The 14,475-nt window shown below is 41.0% G+C and overlaps 1 protein-coding gene across 1 annotated transcript in view; it reads left to right on the top strand.

Moving 5' to 3' along the window:
• Baalc (BAALC binder of MAP3K1 and KLF4) overlaps positions 1 to 5,440 on the top strand; it is a 54,351-nt gene extending 48,911 nt beyond the window's left edge. Inside the window, exon 3 of the mRNA XM_042673080.1 lies at positions 4,236 to 5,440. Within this exon, the coding sequence (XP_042529014.1) occupies positions 4,236 to 4,346 (111 nt within the window). The 3' untranslated portion in view covers positions 4,347 to 5,440. The remainder of the gene's footprint in view (positions 1 to 4,235) is intronic.
• Positions 5,441 to 14,475: the final 9,035 nt, after the last annotated feature.

Raw genomic sequence — 14,475 nt, 5'->3', positions numbered from 1 at the left:
CTGTCTAAAGTTGGCTTCAAACTGTAATCATCATATCTCAGTCTCCTGAGAAGCTAAGATTACAGATATGAGACACTGGTACCTGGCAATTTCTGCAACACTCTATGGGAAATTATGAGCCATGATTACCTGTGTAGAGGCCAGAACATGGAATTGTATGACTTCTCACTGTGTCTTTCCCTACTAAAAATTTTCCCATTGTCATGCATTGCTTTTATAATTAAAATATTCTTTAATACAGATGATGTCTGAGTACATCCCAACCTCAGTAGGCCTTACTTTTCTTTGTTGTCTGCAAAGACCTGTAGAAAGGTTTGGCATGTGTTAGGTACAGATATATTTGTCAAGTCCAAGCAAAATCTGAAACACCTCTACTTCCTGTTCAAATGGAACTGAGAAAAGGCTGAACAAAATTTCTTCTTCAGTGTTGAACCCAGGTCTCTACAGAGCAGCCAGGCTACCCTCCCAACCTCCCTCCCCCCATGGGGAATGAGCCAGACCACTGACCTGTGAACCCAAGAGAAACAAGTCCAACTGGGCTGGAGACTGCCAAGAAATTATCACCATCAATCTGGCTACCCTGGAGAAATGACAGCTAGTAAATGACTTTTAATTAAAGAAGCCTTATCAAGAGGAGTCAGATCTGTGATTCACAGGCCACCAAACTGCAGGCATTAAAATGAGGCAAGTGAAGAATAGAAAAGCTGTCAGACTAGGTGTGAAACAAGAGGTAGCCTTTTAACAAGAGTGAATGGTGAGAAAGCTTACAAAATAAGAACTGAATTGATTTATCAGATAGCTGGTTAAAAAAAAAAAAGGTGTCAAATAGGCTCCTCTCATCATTGAATTGAAAAGCATACCCCCCCAAAAAATATTAAGGCCATTAATTGCAATAGGAACACATTTTCTTTGCCTGTCACAAAAAAAGAGGTGGTAGGATATAAATAGCAAGGCTTGGCTGGCAGAAAACTATGTCCAAGGAGGGGGCACATCTATGCTACATAAAGTGTCTGGAGGGGCAAAAGGATGTGAGTGTTTCTTCTCTCTATCTAGCTCTTTTTTCATAAGAGGGAAAAGCAACTTCCTTCTCAGAACTTCTAGAAAATACCCGGCATTTCGCTTTCTTTCTCATTTTCTTTCTCCCTCCCATTGGGCCTTGGAGTCTAAGGTTTCCAAATCACCGAGTTCACTCTAAATGCAGTGACTGTAACCTCCTGGCTGTCCTCGGTGCTGGGACAGGCGCCGACATTGTTCAGGTGAGGCCTCACATTCCCAAACTCCTCTTTTTGAAATGTTTCCAAGAAAATTCACAGTTGTTCTCACTGCTTAATATCAGAGTCACTATTTGAACATTCTATGTTCATTGAGAACTCTCACGTGTTCTTTAGCCCAAAGCCCAGCTTTTAGAAGTCTTGTTGTCACAGTCATCACTTATAGCAGAATTAGCTTCTTGATGCTAATGTTTGGTATGAAAGTCATGGCAATGTCTATCACCATCAATGTCTACCCACTGTCCTGGCTTGTGCTGAGGGTCTGAGAAGGTTTCTGGATTTCCAGAGTTTTAGTTTTTACAATGGATCAGTTCTGGGCAAACCAGAAGCTGGTGCCTTTACCAGTGCTAAGTGACGTACTTCATATTCTCAGGGGGAAAAAAATCTAAGCAGCAAGCATTATTATCTTGTTTTCCAGGTAAGGGACTAAGATTCAGGTTAAAGCAAGTTGAGGCCTGTCTAGGCTAACCTAAGCAAGTTCACAGACACCTGATAATAATAATTTAATAAACATTTAAAGGTCTGAGGATGTGGTTCCATGCTGGAGCACTTGCTTATTAGCACACTCAAGGCCCTGGCTTGAGACCTTAGTACCAAGAAAGCAAAATAAAAATAATCCTAGACAGTATTGTCCACTGATTGCTACAAAAAGGGTACATTTGCAAAGGTAGTATATTCATTCAACTAAAGTTAAAGTGAGGGCCTACTACATCACAGAACTGTGCTAGGCCTTTGGAATATTTAAGAGGAAAACAATGAAATCTTATCTACAGAAATAAGTGGATAAAGTAATGGAGTTGAAATTGTTCTTAAATACCCCAAATCGCCCATTAAGTATTACCTTAGGCCTGGTTCTTGAGAAGCAGAGTCTAAGATGATGATTCTTGGGCACCTGCATGGTAGCATGGGAGGGAGGCTGGCCAGAGGATCATGCTGAGCAAGCTTGTGAGCTCAGTTGAGCTTGTAGTGTAGCCTTACCTTGATCTTATAGGGAACTCTTGAGTGACATTGTTGATCCAGCATTGGCCATGGGCCCTCTCCTGGAATTAGGTTGTAACCTTGTTGACACTTTAGGGGTAGGTGGCTCCTATCAGATCAGGATTACTCTTCAAAGAATGGCCCTGCCGTGATTTATAAGTAGCCAGGACTAGGCAGCTAGAAGGATATCTCAGATTAGTTAAGGAAATATAACAAGGGACACCAGCAGCAGCAACTACAAGTGTACAACTATTATGCAACATGTTAGAAACCTACTTATTACTTGTTAATAAGCTCAGCAGAATAGTTTGTTTTTGTTTATTGCTGCAACAGTCTACCATTTCTTTGCATGAGTTACAGAGGATAGAGCCAGCTTGAGTTCAGAGGTCATGGTGTGTGAAAAATAGACATCTATCCCCATGGGTGCGTATCCAACATAGGGAGATGCTCACACCTTGAGAGCTGCTCCCATGGGATTGACACTGTGTTTTCCTGGAAGCAGATGTGACATGTCATTATGCAGGATGTTCATTAGGAAATGCCTGTAGGGCCAACACGTGTGGAAGGAAAGAGATGAAAGCAGAAGTAGAGAGAGAAGCTGAGCATAGTGCAGGTGGATGAGGCAGTCTGTCAGATCTGGAGCGGAATGACTTGCCAGAGCTGGGCTACACTGAAGCAAAATGGTCAGATCTTTTTATTTCTCCCTTTTCTTCTGCACTTCAGTGAGACCACCCTGCAGGGATAACTGGAGGCTCTCTGATGTCTAGGCAGCAAATTCTCATTGGGTGGCACCTATTTATGTCCATCCTCTGATGGAGACAGCTCCTAAGGTCATCTCATGTTCACTCCAAGCATAACATCATTGAATGGAAAAGGCACAAAATCTCCCTCATACCTCTAGTGGAAGGTGGTTTTGACTTTGCAAAAAAGTAGGTGGGGGCACATATTGTTGAAGAAACTATGATTTAGTGAATGTGTTACTATGTGTTACTATTCTGGGCTTTTGCCATTGGTTTGTCTTCATTTACATGTCAATAAACCTATTTTTTTATCCCCCCCCCCAATAAACCTATTTTTTTTAAAAGAAAATCTTATTGTTTTGTGTGTGCCAGTCCTGGAGCTTGAACCCAGGGCCTGGGTGCCTGGCTGCTGACCCTGTGCTTTTGCTCAAGGCTAGCACTTTACCATTTGAGACACAGCTCTACTTCTGGCTTTTATTTTGTTGTTTAGTTGGAAATAAGAGTCTCATGAAAAAAAAAAAAAAAAGAGTCTCATGGACTTCTCTGCCTTGGCTGGCTTGGAACCACGGTCCTCAGATCTCAGCCTCCTGAGTAGCTAGCATTACAGGTGTGAACCTGGTGATAATCCTGTTTTGAAGATTTCTCACTATAATTTAGTAATAAACCTTGTGATAAGGATTTTACATGCATTACCTCCCTCATTCCTCATTTTGAAATTCAGTATTGGATTGGAAAACACTTGTCCAGTGTGAATTATGTAGCCAGTATTTGAATCAAAGTCTGACTTCAAAGCTCAAAACCTTAACTACTCTGCTAAAGCCAGCTGTAAAAACTTGCCCATTACCCTTTGATAGACCTTAGCAAATTCATTCATTGACAGTGTTTTACTGAGCATTCCTTGAACCAGGCTCGGTGCAGAGATGAACAGAGAAACTTTGGAAAATATCAGCCAATGGGTTTATCAAAGCCTTTTATGTTATCCCATTAATATTGCACATATATATTATCTATATATTTTATATATTTTAATTAATATATATTTTATATACTTTATATTCATATATATGTATATATATATGAATAAATGTCTTAAATCCCTCTGAGAAGGAGTTTATATACATGTGTTCTTATAGGCCATTCTTCCTGCCTTCCTGTAGGTTCCTAATAATCTCAAAAAATTAATGGAAATGTGAGGACTTGGAATTACTCTTGGTGACTTGATTCACTATTTGAAACTTTTTAACAGGCTAAAAGAGATGCTAAACGGATGTCGGCAAAAGAAGTCACCATTAATGTTACAGAAGGCATCCGACCCATGGACAGAAGTAAAAGAATCACAAAGAACTGCATCAACTAGCAGAGTCTCTGAAAACAGAAGCAGATGACCTTCTCTGGGGTTCTTCACAGTCCGGGGTCCTGCCAAGGAAAGCTGGAGAAGTGGTGAACGTGGATGCTGCTGAGTGCCTTGAGAATCAATGGTCTGACCTGGCAGCAAACAGCTGGCTTGAGCCGTTAGGATGTTCTCAGCTTCCCGTTTCTCACATACAGTCATTGTGCTGCACAGTCCTCAAATACGTTAATGAACTGCCAAGGTGCAGCTTGCTTTGCCTGTGTTCAGGCAAACTTCCTATAATTGGATCTGCTGTGGACACAGTGAGCTAAAGATACAGGTTAGAATAGAAAACAGAAAAGCAGAAGTTGGGGAAAGATTCACAAAGCAGTACTGAGCTTTCTTGGCTTGATCATGTAGGGTTTCAAACAAGCTCATTCTTTTCTTTTTAAATTCTGCCATTACAAGTCTTGTTTTAACCTAAAGGCTGGCTTCCACATAACTCTAAACCCAGATATATGAGAACCCACAAGCAAGAAAAACTTACTTTCATTCTTGCCTCCTTAGCTCAGGATGAGGGATTAGACCTAGCTTCACAGTACTGACTCCAGCAGCTACTAGGAAGTATCTTCCCTAGAAATGCCTGCTATCTGGTATCCGTACACTAGCCTCGTATCCTTCAGGGCGTGATCCTTGTGGTCAGTGCACATAACCTTGGATACTCCCCAGGTTCAGCCAAACACGGCATCCCTGCTGCCCCACCCCCAACTCTCTAGTTCCATTTCCTTGTCTTCTGCTAAATTTTCCTTCTCCATTTGGATCATTTGCAATTGTAATCAAAGATAGGACAATGCTCACAGGAGGAAGGTGACACAGGAACATGTGGCAGCACACACAGCTTTCCTTTGGCCTCTCCATACACAGCCTCAGGACTTACTATTTTGGTATTTGCAAAGTAATTACTTTAGAAAGCCAGTACCTAGTTGATGCGTATTCACACTGACATTAGACTGGTATGCATTATGTAAAAAAGCAAGGTGTTTGCCAGGTACCAGTAACCTAGCTACTCAGGAGGCTGAGATCTGAGGATCAAAGCCAGCCCTGCCAGGAAAGTCTGTGAGATTATTATCTCCAGTTAAAAATCCAGAAGTAGAGCTGTGGCCCAAGTGGTAGAGCGCTAACCTTGAGCAAAAGGAGCTCAGGGACAGTGCCCAGGCCCAGAGCTCAAGCCCCAGGGCCAGCAAAAAAATCAAACAAACAAACCAACAACAACAACAAACCAGGTAGCTGACACTGTCAAATGATGTTTTGATAGGAATAACATGATCAGCTGAATGTATTTTCTTCAAGGTAATGTAGTATGATTCTTAAAGGATTGTTAACATGTCTGATGTTGGGAAAGGTAGGGGTTAAAGTTATAACAAACTATACCAATAAAATCCATGTTTATCAGAAATAGCTTGATATGGAGTGTGTTTGTATAACAAAGTCCAGAGAATTAAAACTTCAGATATGAAGTCCTTTCATTGCTAACTTGTATTACTAAAACACAAATAGTAGTGTTATTCGTTTGTTCTTTCATGCTAGATTGTATATTTATTCATGAAACTGTAGATGTCAGTTCCATGCTAGCCACTTTACAGATACTGAGAGATTTGGAGTCCAGTCAGTCACAACTCTACATCCTGAATCTAACAGTGAACTTCATAATCAGAAGACTGACTTAAACCCTAGGATTTGGCGTGTGGTCTGCTGTGGACCTCTCTTTTTTTCACTAAGAATAAGCTTGTGTAAGCTTGTGTTCTTCTGATCACTGTACAAGACTTTACCATGCTCACAACAACAGTTTCCCTAAACCTCATTTTGATTCCTTGTTAAAGGGCTGTTAGGGAACTCGATGTTCTGAAATACTTTTTAAATAAAAAAAAAAAGCAAAACCGTGACTCATGTCCCCAGTGGCATTGCTCAGCAGGAGCCCCCAACTGCCAAGTTGGCAGGGATCCTGCAAGTTCAAGGGCTTGTTCTTCCCAGGGTGTGTGCAGTACTTCAGGCAAGGTGTGGCCTCATCCATCACCGAGCGTCAGCCATGAGCTAAGACTAGTTTCTCTTTACAGCGCTGCATTTGCTTCAGTTCACTGCTGCATGTCTTTTGGAATTTAACAATTTGAGTTGTTTCTACTTATAGGCAGACATTTTTTTTTCTCACTTGGGCAAGAGGAAGAAGGGAATAGAAGATCCATGATCTGCCCCTCCCCACAACAATCTGATTTCACTAAGGGAGGGAGGGGAAGTTAAGCCATGTCACTGAAAAGTCATCTGGGTTTTTAAAAAATGTATGTTTGACTGGAACTGTTCCTTATTATCTTATTGGGCTAATATTTCCATGGAAAAGTTTGTCAATAAAGTCATTAATTCAAATGCATATGTGGTCACAGAGAATCTTTACTGGGATCTTGAGTTTATGTGCAGTAAATTTTAAGGCCTTTTATATAAGTGATCACTGTGAGTCCTCCCAAAAGCCTGGAAAAGTAGGTAAGGAGAACATTATTGGCCACAATTTACACTTACACAAATATTTTTAATCCACTCAACCAGGAAGTGATGAGCTGGCATTCAAGGGAGAAAAATTGGCCTGCAAAATCAGTGCCTTTCTTACCATAGCTATGTGCCAACCACAGCAAGAAGATCCAGCATGGCCAGGAATTGTCACAAAAGAGAATTGTCACAGCCTGATACTGGGTCAGGCCCAAGCCCAAGCCTATGAACGTGATAGGAGATGGGAGAGAGCTGGTGCAGAGAGGAATGAATAGAGATGTCTGGGCTGCTCCTGGGATGTTTGGGTCTGGTCCAGGTTCACATACCCCTTCAGAGAGAATGGTGTTGACCTAGTATGAGAGGGTGCCTTTGATACCACACACACACACACACACACACACACACACACACACACAGGGAATTTGATGCAACCATGAGGAAGACTGAAATTATGTCATATGCAGAGGAATCAACGGATCTGGAAAATACCAGAAAGTGAAATAAGCCAGGACCAGAAAGACAAAGCACACATTTTTTTTGTTGTTCCTAGGTGGATCTTAGGTCCAAACTACACCCTCCCATGTAAACACTGACAGAGGCATATACATATCTACATGATTAAGCTGACTGTCGTATCTGTCAGAATGAAACTTGATGGAGTAAACCTTTGGAGCAATTAATAGTATAGCAGACTCAATGTCAGGGAGCTGAAACAAGTTTAAATGTGGGGGAGGTCTATTGGGAGGGCTCTGGATGAATGAAAAAGAAAACAAAGAACAAATACAGTCAGAATACTCAGTGCACACAGACATCCCTGAGGAGTAACATCAGTGAGAAGGAATAGAGAGATAGTTGAAAGATGACCAGGCACTGATGGCTTATGCCTATAATCCTAGCTACTCTGGAGGTTGAGACATAAGGATCACAGTTGGAAGCCAGCTTCAGCAGACATATACCAGTGACTTTTATCTCCAAATAATTTTATTGAGAGAGAGAGAGAGAGAGAGAGAGAGAGAGAGCTGGACGTGAAGCTGTGGCTCCAGTGGTAGAGCACTAGCCTTAAGCATAAGAACTCAGGGACAGCACCCAGACCCTGAATTCAAGCCCAAGGACTGGTGCTAAAACCAAAACCAAAAAATATTGAAAGGCATAAATATATCTGGGAAATAGAAACATTAAGATTTGCAGATGGATTGGGGAGAGGAAGGGAAGGGAAGGGAGAAACCAGAGTAATTCTTAAAGTTTGGGTTAAACAAAAAGATTCTTGGGGAAAATAGGGTAAGATAATAAGGTAGTGTAGGAAAAGGTTTTTGGGGCAGAGAACAATTTTGTACTTATTAAGTATGATGCATGCAAACAGAGGTGTCCAGTTGGATGAGCTGGACAAGCAGAGGTAGCTTGATGAATGAGTTACTCAGGGATGGAAGTGAATTTGGAGTTGTCAACCCAAAGAAGGTATCCAGTGGCTCAGCTGTTAGTCTGCTTGAGAATTTACAAAGGAATACACAAGACTTGTCCTGGGACACATCAGTATTCAAGGTGTGTGGAGTCAGCAGAGATGAGGAAGAAAACTGGGAATTCACTAAAGCCATTTGGGAAAACGACTGAAAGAGGGATGACCAGTCCTGGTGAATGCTGCCAAAAGGTTAGGTAAGACTTGGAGAACAAAGATGGAGATGGGCTGAGAGCAAGTGGCTCACGCCTGTAATCCTAGCTTCTCATGAGGCTGAGATCTGAGAGTTGTGGTTCAAAGCCAGCCTGGGCAGAAATGTCCTTAAGACTCTTATCTCAAAAAAAAAAAAAAAAAAGACTCTTATCTCCAATAAACTTCTCAGAAAAAGCCAGAAGTGGTGCTGTGGCTCAAGTGGTAGAATGCTAGCCTTGAGCACAAAGAAGCTCAAGACAGAGCCCAGGCCCTGAGTTCATGCCCCAGGAATGGCAAAAACAAAAACAACAAAACAAAACGAAACAACAAACAGATAGATATGAGACTGTAGCTAGCACCAGAAAGATTATTGGTAATCTTGACAAGAACAATTCTTTTTTGAAAATGAGAAATATTTCTTTTGAGAAATTTTGCTTAAAACAAAGCAAAGAAAAAAGGAAAAAAGAAGACCAGTAGCTGGACATACACACTAGAGTATATTTCTCATCAATTACAGAATGTGGCCGGGCGCTGGTGGCTCATGCTTGTAATTCTAGCTACCCAGGAGGCTGAGATCTGAGAATCAAGGTTCAAAGCCAGCCTGAGCAGGAAAGTCCGTGAGACTCATCTCCAATAAAACACAAGAAAACCAAAAGTGGCGCTGTGGCTCAAGTGGTAGATTGCTTACCTTGAGCTGAAGAGCTGAGGGACAGCGCCCAGGCCCAGAGTTCAAGCCCCAAGACTGACAAAAACAAAAACAAAAACAAAACCAGAATGTGGGAAAATGTTCTTGAGAAGATAAAAAAAGAACAATAGGGGCTGGGAAGTTGGCTCAGTGGTAGAGCGCTTGCCTTGCATGTATGAGACCCTGGGCTCAATTCATCAGCACCACATAAGCAGAAAAAGCCGGAAGTGGTGCTGTGGTTCAAGTGGTAGAGCGCTAGCCTTGAGCTGAAGAGCTGAAGGACAGCGCCCAGGCCTAGAGTTCAGGCTCCATGACCGACAAAAAAAAAAAAAAAGAAGAAGAAGAAGAAAGAGAAAAGAAAGAAAGACGGACAGTGCCATTAAAATTTAAGGCTTCTCTGTACATAAATCAAATTCAAACACAAATATTCCCAGTACATATATTAAAGAATTATATGGTCATATGTACATAGCTTTTGACCTTTTATGCTTGTCCTAGACATATACTAGTTATTGCAGATAAGGGAAACCATGGGATCTATGTTTCTTTGGGCCTGGCTTACTTCACTTAATATAATTTTTTCCAAAGTCTTTCCTAACAAATGTGGTGGTGTTATTCTTTCTGATGGAGGCATAGAATTCATATATATACATATCACATTTTCTTGATGTTAAGCGAATGAACCCCAGGATAGGGACACAAGTGTTTTTTTTTTTCTTTCTTGCTATTGTTTTTAATGTATTTATAATGTACTATGTGATTTTTTTGTTTCTTTTATATGTTTTTCTGTTTGTTTTATAACCCATTTTTACTGTATTTGATTCCAGTTACCTGCATCTTGTAATCTTGTATATGCATTTTTCTCTTGTATATACATTTTTCTAATTTGGGGAGGGGAAGGGGAATAACGAAATGATTAAATAAGGATACAGGATGACCCATTGTAACAATGAGATGTACAAAACACTATGTTGAAAATGAACTTTACAACTTGGGGGGGGGTGAGGGGGTGGAGTTGAGGAGTGGGGAGGGAAGGGATAGTAGGGGAAAAATAAAGGAGGAGGTAACAATGCTTAATAGGAAGTGTACTCATTACCTTACTCATGTAACCCTCTGTACAGTACTTTTACAATAAAAACATTAGAAAAAGAATTATTATAGTGAAACAGATTTTTATGAAATGAGAACAATGACAAATGACCCAAGGAAAAAATATAGAGAAAACAGTAATTAACAGAAAATAATATCAACAGATATATAAACGTGTGTGTGTGTGTGTGTGTGTGTGTGTGTGTGTGTGTTTTATATAGAAACATATAAAAAGATCCTTAAGCAGGTGTCTGACACCTGTAATCCTAGCTACTCAGGAAGCTGAGATATGAGGATCGAGGCTTGCAGCCAGTCTGGGCAGGAAAGTCACTAAACTACAAAAAAATAAGGCAGGAGGGGCTGGGAAGGTGGCTCAGTGGTAGAGTGCTTGCCTTGCATGCCTGAGGCCCTGGGTTCGATTCCTCAGCACCACATAAGCAAAATGAAAAAAGCCGGAAGTGGCGCTGTGGCTCAAGTGGTAGAGCGCTAGCCTTGAGCTGAAGAGCTGAGGGACAGCACCCAGGCCCAGAGTTCAGACCCCACGACTGGACCAAAAAAAAAAAAAAATAAGGCAGGAGTGGCACTATGGCTCAAGTGGTAGAACACTAGCTTTGAGCTAAAGAAGCTTAGGGACAGTACCCACACCTTGAATTCAAGCCTCAGGACTGACTCTCTCTCTCCTCTCTTTCTCTCTCTCTCTCTCTCTCTCTCTCACACACACACCACACACACACACACACACACACACACGTAAATATTCTTAGTTTCTCTAGCAATTAGGCCAGTTGAAATAAAGATATATTACATTTTCACTTGATCAGCAAAAGCAGAAAATTAAATTGAGAATATTCAGGTTGGGAAATCTCTTGCATGCCCCACCAAATCATATTTTATAGAGCTTTGTTTATGTCATGCCCAGCAGAGGGCAGAAACAAACCAGATCTAGAGAGGAACTGTGTTTGAATGCACTCTCCTTGTCCATACTAGAAGTTCTGAAGGTCTCAGTAACCACTTGGAGATCACAGGAGGGCTGCTGGCTTTGGCATGCAGCCCCAGTCTGCAGAACAACTAAATAGCAGCCTGTTGCTGAAGGACTGCTCTCTCTACACTTTTTAATTAGGCTGTACAAAGAGAGGCAACTGTGGAAAGCTAACTAAATTATATGGGAAGGCTCAAGGAATAGAACTTATTTTAGCAAGGTTTGTTTGTACAAAATTCTGTCATCCCTGTTCCTGGTGATAAGAATCCTTCTGTCATCCTGGTTTAAGGAGGGCATCTTTCACTTGAGAGCTTTATCTCTTGCTTTCAGGAAGAAAATGAGAGGTCAGAACATTCTTCTTGGAACATGTTAAGAAAGTTGTTTAGCTCCAAATAATTCTTATATCAAAGTGGCATCTTTGGGTGGTATCTTCTGCTACCCTTCAATGAAAATTTGGCTAATTTATTATAATTTAAAATATGTACCCTCTTTGCACAATGACAGTTTTGGACAATGTATCTGCTGTACGCCTCAAACTCATACACTGAAGTACTAAATTCCAGTCGACAGAATGTGACTGTATTTGGAGACAGTGGTCTCTAAGGTGTTAATGAAGTATAAAATGAGGTCATTCTGAGGGAAGGCTCATGAGATGCCAGGGCATGGCCGCCATCTAGAAACCAAGGAAAGAGGACTCAGAAGAAAGCAACCCAGCTGACATCTTCATCTTTTGCCTCTTCTTCTTCTTTTTATTATTATCTTTAAGTAGGTGTACAAAGGAGTTGCCATTTAACAAAGCGGTTTATGAATACAGTGCATCTTGACCAATGTCACTCCTTTCAACATTCTCACTCATCCCTCCCCTCCTCTCCCCTTCTCTCACTCTTCTTAATTTTGTAGAATATACAAAATTCTTCTTCTCCCCTTGGCCCATCACCCTTTCCTTTTTGTGTCTCTCATGGGGCTTGAACTCTGGGCCTGGGCGCTGTCCCTGGAACTCTTAAGCTCAAGGCTAGCACTCTACCGCTTGCGCCACAGTGCCACTTCTGGTTTTCTGGTAGTTTATTGGAGATAAGAATCTCACGGACTTTCCTGCCCCAGCTGGCTTTGAACTGTGATCCTCAGATTTCAGCCTCCTGAGTAGCTAGGATTACAGGCAGGAACCACTTGTGCCCAGCCACACCTCTTTTGCGTACCCATTTCCTGGTGTTTTACTGAACTTTAATTTTTCCTTTGTAAAAAATTACACTATTTGAGATCTGCCTTGAAACGAGCATATTTCAGTTAATATATTTGTACACACTTGTATACTACCCAATGTATTTACTTTAAATATCTAGCTTTTACGTGTAAGGGAAAACATGCATCTGTTGACACCTTAACCAGCCAATCTGAGGTATTAGTTATGGCAGACCTAGTAAATAATCATGATACCTTAGAAGACAACTTGTATATTTTTATGAGGCAGGTAGGTGTGGGCTAGTACTCAATCTCTTGAAACTTGGCTTAAAAAGAATCAGAATAGCAGAGGATAGAACACAGTACTGAAGGAAACATTTACCTTCCCCTTAACTCCCTAGGACACCACTGCAGACTTTCAACCACAGCATCTGCTCTCCTTGGCCTGAAGACCTTCTCTTGCCACCTCCATGGCAAGAGCTGCCAGGGAATCAGTGCTATAGATATTTATTCACTTCCCTCCCATGCCAGCATTCTTTAGTCAATGACTGATGAGGCTCCTTCAACCTTGGATAGGGCAAGGCTAAGAGATGTGTTTTATACAAGTTCCCAGGACTCTTCCAGCTTTTTCAAGCTCTAGTTACCCAGCTGGTTTAATAACATGTCCCTTTATTGAATACTTCTCTGATGAGTCTCCATGGTAAGTACATTGCAGTAGTTGCAGTCTTCAATACGGACATCCTCCTCCTTTCGGTCACTCTTATTATGGTCAAGCATTGTATTTTCTTTTTTCTTTTTTTTTGTCAGTCATGGGGCTTGAACTCTGGGCCTGGGCGCTGTCCCTCAGCTCTTCAGCTCAAGGCTAGTGCTCTACAACTTGAGCCACAGCACCACTTCCAGATTTTTTTCTTTTTGCTTATGTGGTGCTGAGGAATCGAACCCAGGGCCTTAGGCAAGCGCTCTACCACTGAGCCCACTTCCCAGCCCAGAGCATTGTATTTTCTAAGACGTGATTTCCACCAGTAAGTAATCCCCTATCTTCTCACTTGTATAGTATATAGATATCCTATTTTTTCATATCTATAAATGTTTTGTTTATGTATATTGTACCACAAACATATACTTTAAGATAAAAATAACTAGATGAGTATTCTGTTTCGCTTCAGAGATGAGTCATCAGAAGAACAGAAGCTACAAACTACATGCTTGCAGGGGACAAGCAGGGGACACAGATGAATGTTGTAGACAATTAGGAGCAGTGGGACCTAAGAAGGAAAGTGCATGACACACTTATGGGAACCAGAAGTTTGAAAAAAGTTGCTAAGGTAACAATTGCACCAAGATTTTTTCAACCCATACTATAGGTTTAGAGTTGGACCAGATAATATTAAATACTAAAAAGTAATTGGACTAGTAGTATTTTATAACTGTTTATACTTGATTTTTCCAAGATGCCTCTGCTATTTGAACTTGGTCTGTCCATAGAACCCCTCAAGTTGAATGCATATGCTCTTTCTTGCTTCATTTGCTCCCAGCAACAAGCACAGATAAGAAGATTCCAGAGGAAATCAGTGCTGAGACAGTCAAGTGCCATGTCTTACTCTCCCCAATGAATAAATACATTCACCTTAGTTAATCTAACTAAAAATATTCAAGTCACTACATGGGGAAAGATAATGCACAGCATATGTTTACTATAAGAAATTTTATAATTAGTTGCATGGAATATCAGAAACATCAGTAACTGATCAGAATTACATTAGTAATTCTGTGCCTTCCAGCTCCATTCCATTCCTTAATACTTCCTTCCTAGCTTCTGATTCCACTATCCTGAGAGAAGCCTTATTCTCTAGGCTCACTGATCATCTAATTGTCTAGTCCAACGATAGCTTAGGAGACCTCACCTTGCTGGACCTCTCTGTGTGAGGTTATCATCACTGTCTTTCATAAATTCTCTATCAACCTTTAAAATACTATCCTCCTTTTGGTCCTCCTTACCTTTCTGATTTGATAATTCTTCAGTCTCCTTTATACTTTCCCCATA

The sequence above is a fragment of the Dipodomys spectabilis genome, unplaced genomic scaffold (genome assembly GCF_019054845.1).
Source record: "Dipodomys spectabilis isolate Male_0828 unplaced genomic scaffold, ASM1905484v1 ptg000783l, whole genome shotgun sequence".
In the NCBI taxonomy this organism is placed as follows: Eukaryota; Metazoa; Chordata; class Mammalia; order Rodentia; family Heteromyidae; genus Dipodomys; species Dipodomys spectabilis.
The sequence above is the reverse complement of the archived record's forward strand: the minus strand, read 5'-3'. Positions and strand labels throughout refer to the sequence as shown.